Here is a 12,807-nt window from a genome sequence, read left to right on the forward strand (position 1 = left end):
AGGATTTTCATTTGCATCTGTCATTACTGTAGGACAGGATCACCCAGAAAACACTTAATTTCTGGGCCTGGTTTCCTGGACCGCACAAACAATATAAATTTAAACCCCAGATCTGAGTGAGGGGTAGTCCTATGGTAACAGATTCTCAGGGCAAATTTTTTTTAACCACTCACTTTATCTTTTTGATAGTGGTCAAATTTTACAGAAAAAATTATTGTAGTATAACATACGTACCAAATACTGCACTAAAGATAGTCCTTTGAGGGTCCTAGCTATATGTTGGGGATAGAGGTGGGGAAGTTACAAATCCTGTCTTGTGTAGGCTCAGTGCTTTTACACCTGTCCCCTTCATGATTGATAAAACCCATGTTGGTAAACCTATGACAAATGCCCGCAAAATAGCCAAAGCCAGAGCTTCAGTATTAGGTTGCTTCTCATGTTTCCAGCTTTCTTTTAATTTTGGCTCTTAAGATTTCCTTTGTTTATTTTTTTTTTTTTAATTATTGTAGTAAAAAACACATAACAGGGCTTCCCTGGTGGTGCAGGCGTTGAGAGTCCACCTGCTGATGCAGGGGACACGGGTTTGTGCCCCGGTCCGGGAAGATCCCACGTGCCGCGGAGCGGCTGGGCCCGTGAGCCACGGCCGCTGGGCCTGCGCGTGCCGAGCCTGTGCTCCACAACGGGAGAGGCCACAACAGTGAGAGGCCCGCGTACCACACACACACAAAAAAAACAAAAACACCCACATAACATTAAATTTACCACCTTAACCATTTTTAGGTATACAATTCAGTAGTGTTAAGTATATTCATATTATTGTGCAACAGATTTCTAGAACTTTTTCATTTTGCAACACTGAAACTCTGCACCCACTAAACACTAATTCCCCTTTCCCCTTTCCTCAAAGCCCTTGGCAACCACCTTCCTTTACTAATTAGTGAACTCATTTATTAATTAATGGGCTCTTAATTATTTCCAGCATTTCTGGGTTTTGGGATGTTCTTTGTATCAAAAGTTTTTCAGTATATCTGTTGTGTCATGTAGATTGCTGTATAGCTATACAGGTACATAGATATACCTACTAGATAGTTTTATAGGAAAATGAAACACAGTAGTTAGGCCTTAGACAATGTAATGTACTCAAAAGGAGTGGTAATGTAATGTGACTGAATTCTCTTTTGCTTATGAAGGAAATGGGAAGACATGATGACCTTTGGTCCTTATTCTACATGTTGGTGGAATTTGTGGTTGGTCAGCTGCCTTGGAGAAAAATAAAGGACAAGGTAATTTTGGAAATGGAAATGTTAGGACTTCCCTGGTGGTTCTGTGGTTAAGACTCCATGCTCCCGGGGCTTCCCTGGTGGTGCAGTGGTTGAGAGTCCGCCTGCCGATGCAGGGGACACGGGTTCGTGCCCCGGTCCGGGAAGATCCCACATGCCGTGGAGCGGCTGGGCCCGTGAGCCATAGCCACTGAGCCTGTGCGTCCGGAGCCTGTGCTCCGCAACGGGAGAGGCCACAACAGTGAGAGGCCTGTGTACCGCAAAAAAAACAAAAACAAAAACAAAAACAAAAACAAAGAGACTCCATGCTTCCAATTCAGGGGGCCCGGGTTCGATCCCTGGTCAGGGAACTAGATCCCACATGCCACAGCTAAGAGCCTGCATGCTGCAACTAAAGATCCCGCATGCCACAACTAAGACCTGGCACAGCCAAATAAATAAATAAATAAATATTTAAAAAAAAATAAAGCCTTTAAAAAAGAAATGGAAATGTTAGTTTTGGTAGGGGAAGGAGTAAAAATTTCTGGGTAGGTGTTTTTGTTGAGATTATACTTATGCATAAGAATTAAAAGTTACAAACATTTTCACTGTATCCCAATATGTATATTTTTCTTTCTATGTGCTGATATTAGAGATGTAATTAATGTTATGACTTTTTTTATGTACATGGAGAATAGATACAAATTTAAGTACAATTGTCATTTCTGATTTGACTTCTAGCCCTCCCTCTTAGGTTTTATTTTTACTAGTTCTCTTTTTTTCTTTTTTATAAGTCAATTAGGCTTTTAGTTTTTAATTGTCACATATTGTTCAATTTGAAAACTATAAATGCATGTGTTGATAAAGAAAAGTAGACCAGATTTAAGGTCAGCTCTTTCTTTTGGGGAGCTGTGTGTTCACTGATGCAGAACTGTGTTACCCCTTTGGTTCTGCACTACAGTCCCCTCCCCCTGCCGCCTTAAAGCAGTGTGCATTAAGCTGTTAGCTATTAGTAAGAGCTCAGTTCTTGCTTTATGCTTAATTACCCACTGTCTCATTCTGTAGTACATACCCTTGAGACTGTTACTGAGAGGCTCTTAATGTGTAGCTGCCAAGAGAAATTGAGTTCAGTTCCTTTTCTCTTTACTTCCCAGGAACAAGTGGGCTCTATTAAGGAGAGGTATGACCACAGGCTTATGTTGAAACATCTCCCTCCAGAATTCAGCATCTTTCTGGACCACATCTCCTCTTTGGATTATTTTACAAAACCAGACTACCAGGTAATCATCTTTGTGAGTTCTGTGGGTTAATTCTTCTCTCTCATTTAGTCTGTCTTCACTCATTGTACTGTTGAGGGTGCTGTAAATGAGTATGGGAAGTCCCTAGAATAATACTATTTTAATACATCGTGAGAAATGTGGTTAAATTGACTGATGATGACAGGGTCCACGTCCGCACGTGAGCGCATGTGTGTGTGTTTCCTCCCTTCTGGACGAACATACTTCATTAGAGTTTTAGGTTTGTTCATCATGTAACATTTTAACTGTTGCTGCTGTGGTTCTTCTGGTGTATAGAATTGCTGATAGTTCAAATTATGAAAATCCTATAGCTAATTTATTGACCAGAAGGAAATGTCCAACTAGGTAATGTGTCTGTCGAGGGCTTGAGGGCTGCATATTGTATGTTAATATGCTGTGGGACAGCAGTCAGTGAAAATTACTGGCTCCGTTTTGTCTGTGGTGAGTGAAACATTTCCTCAGAGCATCAGTTAATAAGGCCTTACAAAGGTGACTAGGATTACCACAAATTGCATCCCTAACCCCAACCAGCTAGATTTCAGAAGATTCTGTTGCTCTCAGGGGGAACTTGGTCAGAGCTTAATGCGAGATAATCACTACCACTGAAAATATAAATGCAAGGCACACATTGATTAATAATAATAAAATATATATTAGTGTATCATTTTTATCTACAAAGGACAACATATAGGCTTTACTGCCTGTTAATGAAAGTTTCATATTCTAAAGTGTTGTCAGTGTCAAAAGACTAAAAGATTGTCTACAGCACAGTGAACTTTTTTGCATATAATAACTAGTTCTTTGTGAAAATGCAGCTTTTGTATAATATATACAGAATATAAAGCAGAGAGGCAACATACAGCCTTGGGTCCTTAGAGACCTTAAGTAGGTGAGCCTGTGTTATTCTTTTCTATATGGCTATTTGAGTTATAAACTGTATAGGCTAACAAATGGAGGAAATACATTGTATATGAGTCATTTTGGAATATGTTCTCATTTATATTTTATATGGGTTTTCTAAAATGCAGGAGTTCATGTTACTTGCAATAAAATAATGAAATTTTACTTGTAAGGCTAGATTCAGGAGGAGCTAGGAATTGTTACAACTTTCATCTTGGGTGCTAATAATTTTTTGATTGACAAAGTTTGCATGTGAATATTAAAGCTTACATAGCAAAAAAAATTTTAATTACATTCTCTGCTTAGTTATGCCCACAATCTAAAGAAGACTAATGTTCACCAGCTAAAGTTTGAAACTTAGACCCATAATTAATTTAATTTAAATTAACAAAGTATTGTTCTCAGGTTTTTCAGTTGAACATTCTCTAAGGGGAATCTCTGTGTTTCTGTCACCTGATAACAAAACAAAATATAGTAATTTCCCTATTTTAGGAAGAGAGAGAGCAGGCATAACATTTTCATTGTTTCACAGATTCTATAAATAATCTGCTTCTTTTTTGCTCTCTGATTTTCCATAAGCAGTGAGTGGGAGCAGAGGACAGGTAGATGGGAGAAGGATAATTGGGAAAAAGATGTTGGCGTAAGTGACGCGTGTATTCTGATGACTAGTATCAATGTGATGTCACGTTCCAAAAAGATCTGACCTTTGCAGTTTCTGTCTCTTGCTTTCCTCACAATGCTCTGCTGCAGTCTTCATTTTGAGAAAAATTACTCTACGTTGTTTGTTTTAATTTTTATTTTATTTATTTATGTGGTTGCACCGGGTCTTAATTGCGGCATGCGGGCTCCTTAGTTGCGCCATGTGAACTCTTAGTTGTGGCATTCATGTGGGATCTAGTTCCCTGACCAGGGATCAAACCTGGACCCTCTGCATTGGGAGCACATCTTAACCACTGCGCCACCAGGGAAGTCCCCTCTACTTTGAATCTGAATGTTCTTGTGAACTGATGGTTAATTTTACAGTTTGGAATTCTGAATATGACTTTAATTACTGTTCTTTTGGAATTTTAAATTCTTTATGGAACAACCAGTGTAGTTAACAACAACAACAAACCTCCTCCAACAGCAAGCATACCAGTACTTAGTGTGACTGCTTCCCTAGTGTTATCAAAGGTCAAATAACAGTATGTCTCCAACTTTATATATTCTGAGACAAGACCAAAGTAAATATATTTTATAATCAAAGTGTTAAATGATGCTGTTTTCCAAAGCCACTTTCACTGTGAATGTCTGTGTTTGTGAATCCTTAAACATCATAGTTTCTTGCCAGAGAACATTATCTTAACAAGTTGCATATGGCCAGCACATTACCAGTAACCTGCTAGTGCTCACTCTGACAGCATGTGCAGACCTAGAGAGGAGAGCTGTTTGCTCTCTACTGGGAATCTTTTATGCATGTCTCAGGTTGAATAAAGGCTGACACTTGCTTTTGGAAAGCTTTATGGTGTTTTGGGAAATTACACCCAAATTTATACTTAGTATTTATGTATGTCTGTCTTACCTCCTGGCTTTTAAATCCTGGGGGTACAGACATGTCTTATTTTGTTTTTTTATTCCATACTACCCTGGCATTGTGCCTGGCACCTAAATTTTCAACAAATGTTAGGAAGATTGAATTGAAACTTTGCCTAATAATGTCCTACTCAGGAAATATAAGAAAAATCAGCTCTCATGAGTGCATAAATACTGTTTTCTGTCTGTTAAACTGAAGGTGAAGATGTTAGAATTATAGTCAAGATTAAAGCAGATATCTTATTATGAATACAGTCAGCCCTCAATATCTGCAGGGGATTGGTTCCAGGACCCCTGGGGATCATGGGTTCTCAAGTCCCTTATATAAAATGACATAATATTTGTATATAACTTATGCACATTCTCTCGTATACTTTAAGTAATCTCTACATTACTTATAATACCTAATATAGTGTAAATGCTATGTAAATAGTTGCTCGTAAGTTTTGCTTTTTGGAACTTCCTGGATTTTTTAATATTTTTGATCTAGTTGGTTGAATCCTCAGATATAGAACCTGTGGATTGTTTTTGTTATTAGATTTTGAAAGAGTATATCAACTATAAGAGACGAGTGCTGGGCCATGAATCTTCTCTGGTGATAAAATTGTATAGAGCTATACACACACAAGTACATGTAAAACTGGTGAAATTTGATAAACTGTCTGGGTTGTAGCAATGTCATTTTCCTGTTTTTGACATTGTACTCTAGTTATTTAAGAGGTTACTGTTGAGGCAAACTGGGTGAAGGAGACTTCTTTGCACTATTTTTACAATTTCCTATGAGTCTATAATTATTTCAAATTAAAAGTTTAAAAAAAGTGCTGGGTCAACATTTTCAGAAATGTAGATAGTGATTAAAACATTCGATCTTATTGTTGCCACCTTATAATTTAAATAAATCCTCTTGAAGTGTTTTGAGAAAGGGAGATATTTCTGAGGGGTGCCTAGGAAAATCTTATCAACCTTGAATTCCACCACAGGACTCCTCCTGTAGGTGACACTGTTACTAGTTAATGGGAAACTAAGATAGCAGCATCAGATTAGATAAAGAAGAACCCTTGGTACCTTTACACATTATTATCACAGTAATGATACACAGCGTTGTCACAGTAACACCTGGGTAGTAGTATTATCCCTCTCTTACAAAAACTTAATTTAGACATGTTGCCTCGGAAAACTAGTGGTGCTAGAGGTGGTATCTGAACCCATTTCTGACTCATTCAAAAAGGCCCAAGCTCTTTCTAGTTTACCAACATGCTTCCATAGAGAGGTGGCCACAAACACAGCAGGCACTGTTAAGTAAATACTAACATGAGTGGCTAATAAAATTTCAGGGAAAGAACTAAAAAGTTATATGAAAAATTATCAGAAATTATTGTCAGTAACTAATAGGATCACATGATCCTGACATAAGAACAAAAAAAGGTATCTTTATTAGAGTGTCAGATTATGTCAAGCATCATTTAGCAAATTGAGAAGACTAATGAAACCCATAAATATACACACCATTGGTGAGCCTGAAACTAAAATGTGTATATCATCCAGTTCACACACTGACACAGCATTGCTAAAATCAGAGGATATGAGTGAGGAAATCCAAAGCCAACTAAATGTCATTAATCTTGTTAATATACTTTCCAGGTTTAGGAATGGGACTATTTATACAGAGATTACATCAAAATTTAGCAGGCTTGCCTCTTGCTTTGGGGGACTTAGAGCTGTTTTAGGATCCCCTGACTCTAATAATGACAAAGTTAAAATTTTCGGAAGGCACAGATGGGCTGCTTGTGAAGCAAACAAACAAGAGGTTGAGCTAGAGTAACAAGGGGGAACATCCCATAAAATAAAATGGGAGGGAAGGTCTCTCTCCCTTAAGCTGCCATTTCAGCTGAGCCCTAAAAAATGGGACTGTATTGGCCATGTGGAGAGCAAAGACAAGAGAAAGAAGGTTACAAGCAAAAGGAAGAACATGAGCATAGGCTCTGATGTGAGAAAAGAACGGAAAGAAGACAAGTGGCTAGAATGTAGCAAATGAGGGGAGAAAGTGGTTTGAGACAAGATTGGAAAGTAAGGCAGAGGCCAGGTGATACAGGGCCTTGTCAGCCTTGTTAAGGAGTTTGATTTTATTCTAGTGCAACAGGAAGCCTTGGAGTCTAATAAACAGGAGCATGGTGATCCAATTTGTGTTTGAAGAGGATTGCTTTTGTAGCTGTGTGTGTTCAAATGAGGCAGAGAATAGAGACTACTTAGGAAGGTATTGAGAGAGGCTGAGCTATGCCTTAGAAAGACAGAAATATTTTAAAAATCAGTGTCTTAACACCACAAAGGTTTATTTTTTGCTCACAAAACAGTGTAGTTAAGTTGGGCTCTCTCCTGGGCAACTCTCAAGTTGTATCTTGAACATCCAGGCTCCACCCATATTCTGACACTGCTGTCTTTAATCCATGGCCTTTACAGTCATCAGGAAAGGGAAGAGCAAGTATGGATGATGGTTTAGGGGTTTCAGACCAGGCCTGGAAGTGATCTAAACACTTGGGCATATACCCCTGTGACCAGAACCCATTCACATTGGCTCAATTCTAACTGCAAGGGAGGCTGGGAGATAGCATCTTCCTTGGCAAGGAATGATGATGGTCTTGACTTGGATATAAGCAGTGGAGATGGAGAGAAGTGGATGAATTCTTGCTTTCCCTCTTTTAATTATCTCCTTTCATTCTCAGTTGTACTTACGTGTTCCATAAGTACCCCTCAGTGCAGTCAAATTGGACTCCTAGCACTTCTTCCAGCTTGTCCTGCCTGGTATGCCTGTGTTTCATAATGCTGCTTGTCTTATGAAATTGAAGGCCCGACTCAGATGCCACAGTCTCCTCTGATTCCTTTCAGACAGGAGTGATTTCTTATGCTAAACTCTTATAGCGGCACTTTGTTTTCTCTCTTTACTAGATAAATTCCAGTAGAGCCAGTACCTTGCACATTTATCTCAGTTTTCTCAAGAAGTTAGCACAATGATAGGCATTTAATAAAAGTTTGCCAAATTGAATGAAATCTGCTTAATCTGATTATTGCTTCTGTTAAATGCAAACTCTCTGAAGACAAAACTGTTTTGTTCACTCTTGCACTCCTAGCACCCAGCGTAGTAGGCATTCAGTGTATGTCTGAGTCAATGAATGGGTATTTGATATAACTATATAGAATACAGTAGAGTCACAGAACATCCATGTTTACTTGACTCACTTAAATTCAGCTGCATATGCAGGAGATGGAACAATTTTAACGTGTCTGTGATTCTGCTTGCCCTTTGGCTCAGCCATGCCCTGTGTGCCTTTGTGAATCTGTTGTTCCCTCACTCTTTTTCTCATTCACAGCATTCAGGCTGCACTGACTATGATTCTAATGTTTAAAAGGACAGTAATTTTGGGGGTACAATATAACCCCTAAATGTAGGTAGCTTCATTCACATTAATCTGAAGAAATAGAAGTCTCTCCCAATGCTAGAGAAAAAAATCTAGCTATTTTGCATCTAGTACAACTATTATCCTGTACTTTATTTATGGGCATCTTAAGAAGCTTTCAAGGATAATTTCAACTTTATACTGTTTTTGCCTTGCCTGGTATATGGTCAGACCACTCAAGATGTCTGTTCTCTTGCTGTCTGTACATGCCCTGCTCGACCAGTCCCTGCTTCGTCTACACCCTGCTCACATGGATGGCCTTGCCCCCCGGCCCAGCCTGTGATTCTAGTTCTTAGGCCAGAACAGCTCCACCTGCTAGTTTATTAACGGGAAACATCAGCCCTTGTGATGGTCATTAATCTGAGGGGCTGTGAGGGACGTGCCCCATTTGCTGGTTTCTCTGGTAACTGATGAGCCAAGCTGACATCAATTTCCCCTATCAGTGGTAGCCTCCTTCTTCCCCTAGTAGTGAAGATTGCTGCCATGACCTGCCTGCTGGCTGCCATGCACCGGTGGGTGTTGCTCCAGGACCCTTTTGCTGCGGACGTGTAAGGTTCCCTTTCCAATAAACCACTGATGTCTCTGTCACTGTCCCTTGGCTCTTTCTTCAGTCTTGAGGCTTGACAGATACAGGGCTTGCAGGCCTGTGGGGTGCAGCTCAACACCTGCTGACTGGCTGTAACTCTAACATGGTGGAAATGGCACTTAAAAGAGCTGTTTTAGTTGGTGCTTTGCTACACACCATTTGTATGGCCTTTCTAAACCTGTTTTCTTTTCTGTGAAATGGTGAAAATGCCTACCCCACAGTGTTGTTAAGATTTTAATGAGGTAATTGTGAGAATGTTTTGTAAAGCATCATGTAAATGAAAGTGGTTTTACATGTACCTCAGTGACACACTGCTTTTGCTTATAATTATCGCATTTTTCTTCATTCTTGTATTGTACTCAATGTTACTTCTATGTTAATAGAACTTCTGTTTCCTTTATGATGCTTTGTCCTGTTATGGCAAAAAGGAAATGTTGCTTACCTTTTTCATTGAGCTTTTTAGGAGGCATCGAGAAGCTTAGACATTGCCAGTTTACCTTGTGGGCTGATGAGCACCTGGAAGAAATGACATTGGTATCAGGCAGCACAGTGGCTGAGCAACCATGCTGCCTCACACTGCCTCAGGTCCCCTGGGGTAGCCGACCAAGGGGCACTCCTGAGTCATCCTAGTATCTTATAAGTGGTGAAAACAGCCTAAAACTCTGAAGTTTCTTCAACTAATTCTCTTTATTTGATCTTTATTTTTTTGGTTCTGTTCTCCAAAGGATGCGTGCAATGTAATTTTTTTTTCCCCTCTACCAATGCTGCTAAAAAACCCCCAGAAAAGGAGAGAAATCTAGAACCTGTGCGTTTCTTTTCCTCTATTGCATCTACTTATCACTGAAGTGAGGCAGTTTCTTTTGCCGTAAATAGTCTATCTTTGGATCAGCAAAGCCAGCATTGTCATTGTGCTCTGCTGGTTAAGTGCTTTATTGATCCATTAATTTACCATTTATTAACTGAGAAGGAATCAGGCTTCTCAGTCCTCAATATCACATTGCAAATAGTTCTTGTTTTTCAAAGACTGGACTTTGCCTGCATTTTCTTTGAAAGGGCAAACTGGGATTTCATGTGGAGATAAATATGATAAAGCTATTGATTGCATTTGTGCTAAGGATAAGAGGAGGGGTGCTTCCCTAAGGCATTATGTCTATGTCAGATGAATGATTGCTATAAAGAATAAGGGTATTGCCCTGCCCACTCAAGCCTGGGAAACCTGCTGAGCTCCCAGATCAGATCCCCTGCCCTCCAAAGAACCCTCCAGGCCACGTGGGTCCTGGGGGCATAGGAGGGAGGCCCTCCTGGGGGAGAACAGGAGAGGCAGGCAGGAGGGGACCTCCAGGACCGGAGGAGCAGGAGTGGGAGAGGAGCAGAGGGTGTTTGCCTCACCCACTAGGGCCCACAAAGCCTGCTGGGCTCCCAGGCCGGGTCTCCCACCCTCTGAGACCAGAGGCACGCCTGGACCCCTTCTGTTCCATTGAGCCTAAGCCCCACACCCCCCAGGGCCTTTTCCAGCCCGGTGGGTCCTAAGCATAGGCCCCACCCACTGCCCAAACCCCATCCCTCCCTAGGCCCTGCCTACCATAGCTAAGGCTTTTTCCACATTTTTTTTAAAGTTATTGTGGTTCTGTTTTACCTTCCGGTTGTTGTTGTTTCATCTATATTTTTATTTTTTTATAGTCTTTCTAACATATCTGTTAGTTTCCTAGTCTAATTTTATTTTTTACTCTTTGTTATTCTTTTTTTTTTTGCCACCCCATGTGGCTTGTGGGATCTTGGTTCATGAGCTGGGGGCCGTCAAGCCAAAGCTCCTGTAGGGGGAGCTCCGAGTCCAAACCACTGGACTAACAGAGAACCTCAAACCCCAAGGACTGTTCATCGGAGGTCTCCCAGTGGTCCTCATCTCGGCACTGAGACCCAGATCTACCTAACAGCCTACAAACTCCACTGTTGGAAGCCTCAGGCCAAACAACCAGTAGGACAGGAACACAATCCCAACCACCAAAAATAAAAGAGAGAGACAGCAAAAAAACATATCACAGATGAAGGAGCAGGTAAAAACCTACAAGACCAAATAAATGAAGAGGAAATAGGCAATCTACCTGAAAAACAAATTGGAGTAATGATAGTATAGATGATCCAGAATCTTGGAAATAGAATGGAGGCATGGATTGAGAAAATACAAGAAATGTTTAACAAAGATCTAGAAGAACTAAAGGACAAACAAACAGTGATGAACAACACAATAACTTGAGATGGAAAATACACTAGAAGGAGTCAATAACAGAATAACTGTGGCAGAAGAAAGAATAAGTGAGCTGGAAGACAAAGTGGTGGAAATAACTGCTGAGGAACAGAATAAAGAAAAAAGAATGAAAAGAATTGAAGACAATCGCAGAGACCTCTGGGAGAACCCTAAACACACCAACAGTCAAATGATAGGGGTCCCAGAAGAAGAAGAGAAAAAGAAAGGGTCTGAGAAAATGTTTGAAGAGATTATAGTGGAAAATTTCCCTAACATGGGAAAGGAAATAGCCACCCAAGTCCAGGAAACACAGAGAATAAACCCCAGGAGAAACACACCAAGATAGATATTAATCAAAATAACAAAAATTAAATTCAAAGAAAAAATATTAAAAGCAGCAAAGGGAAAAATAAAAAATAACATACAAAGGAATCCCTGTAAGGTTATCAGCTGATTTTTCAGCAGAAACTCTGCAGACCAGGAGGGAGTGGCAGGATATACTTAAAGTCATGAAAGGGAAAAACCTACAATCAAGATTACTCTAGGGGCTTCCCTAGTGGCGCAGTGGTTGAGAGTCCGCCTGCTGATGCAGGGGACACGGGTTCGTGCCCCGGTCCGGGAAGATCCCACATGCCGTGGAGCGGCTGGGCCCGTGAGCCACGGCCGCTGAGCCTGCGCGTCCGGAGCCTGTGCTCTGCAATGGGAGAGGCCACAACAGTGAGAGGCCCACATACCACAAAAAAAAAAAAAAAAAAAAAAAGATTACTCTACCCAGCAAGGATCTCATTCAGATTCAACAGAGAAATCAAAAGCTTTTCAGACAAACAAAAGCTAAGAGAATTCAGCACCACCAAACCAGCTTTACAGCAAATGCTAAAGAAACTTCTCTAGGCAGGAAACACTAGGGAAGAAAAAGACCCACAAAAACACACCAAAACAATTAAGAAAATGGTAAAGGAGCATACATATTGATAATAACCTTGAATGTAAATGGATTAAATGCCCCAACCAAAACACACAGACTGGCTGAATGGATACAAAAACAAGACCGATATATATGCTGTCTACAGGAGACGCACTTCAAACCTAGGGACACATACAGACTGAAAGTGAAGGGATGGAAAAAGATACTCCATGCAAATGGAAATCAAAAGAAAGCTGGAGTAGCAATACTCGTATCAGATAAAATAGACTTTAAAATAAAGACTGTTATAAGAGGTAAGGAAGGACACTACATAATGATCAAGGGATCAATCCAGTAAGAAGATATAACAATTATAAATGTTTATGCACCCAACATAGGAGCACCTCAGTACATAAGGCAAATGCTAACAACCATGAAAGGGGAAATCGACAGTAGCACAATAATAGTAGGGGACTTTTAACACCCCACTTAAACCAATGGACAGATCATCCAAACAGAAAATAAATAAGGAAACAAAGCTTTAAATGACACAATAGACCAGATAGATTTAATTGATATTTATAGAACATT

At 40.2% G+C, this 12,807-nt stretch overlaps 1 protein-coding gene across 6 annotated transcripts in view; it reads left to right on the plus strand.

Annotated features, from left to right (window-relative positions):
• TTBK2 (tau tubulin kinase 2) overlaps positions 1-12,807 on the plus strand; it is a 151,165-nt gene that overhangs the window by 97,597 nt on the left and 40,761 nt on the right. For all 6 annotated transcript variants that reach the window (XM_032623560.1, XM_032623563.1, XM_032623562.1 and 3 more), the window contains 2 exons: positions 1,191-1,283; positions 2,414-2,539. In XM_032623560.1, coding sequence (XP_032479451.1) covers positions 1,191-1,283; positions 2,414-2,539 — 219 coding nt within the window. The remainder of the gene's footprint in view (positions 1-1,190; positions 1,284-2,413; positions 2,540-12,807) is intronic.

This window comes from Phocoena sinus, chromosome 2 (assembly GCF_008692025.1).
Source record: "Phocoena sinus isolate mPhoSin1 chromosome 2, mPhoSin1.pri, whole genome shotgun sequence".
NCBI classification, from domain to species: Eukaryota; Metazoa; Chordata; class Mammalia; order Artiodactyla; family Phocoenidae; genus Phocoena; species Phocoena sinus.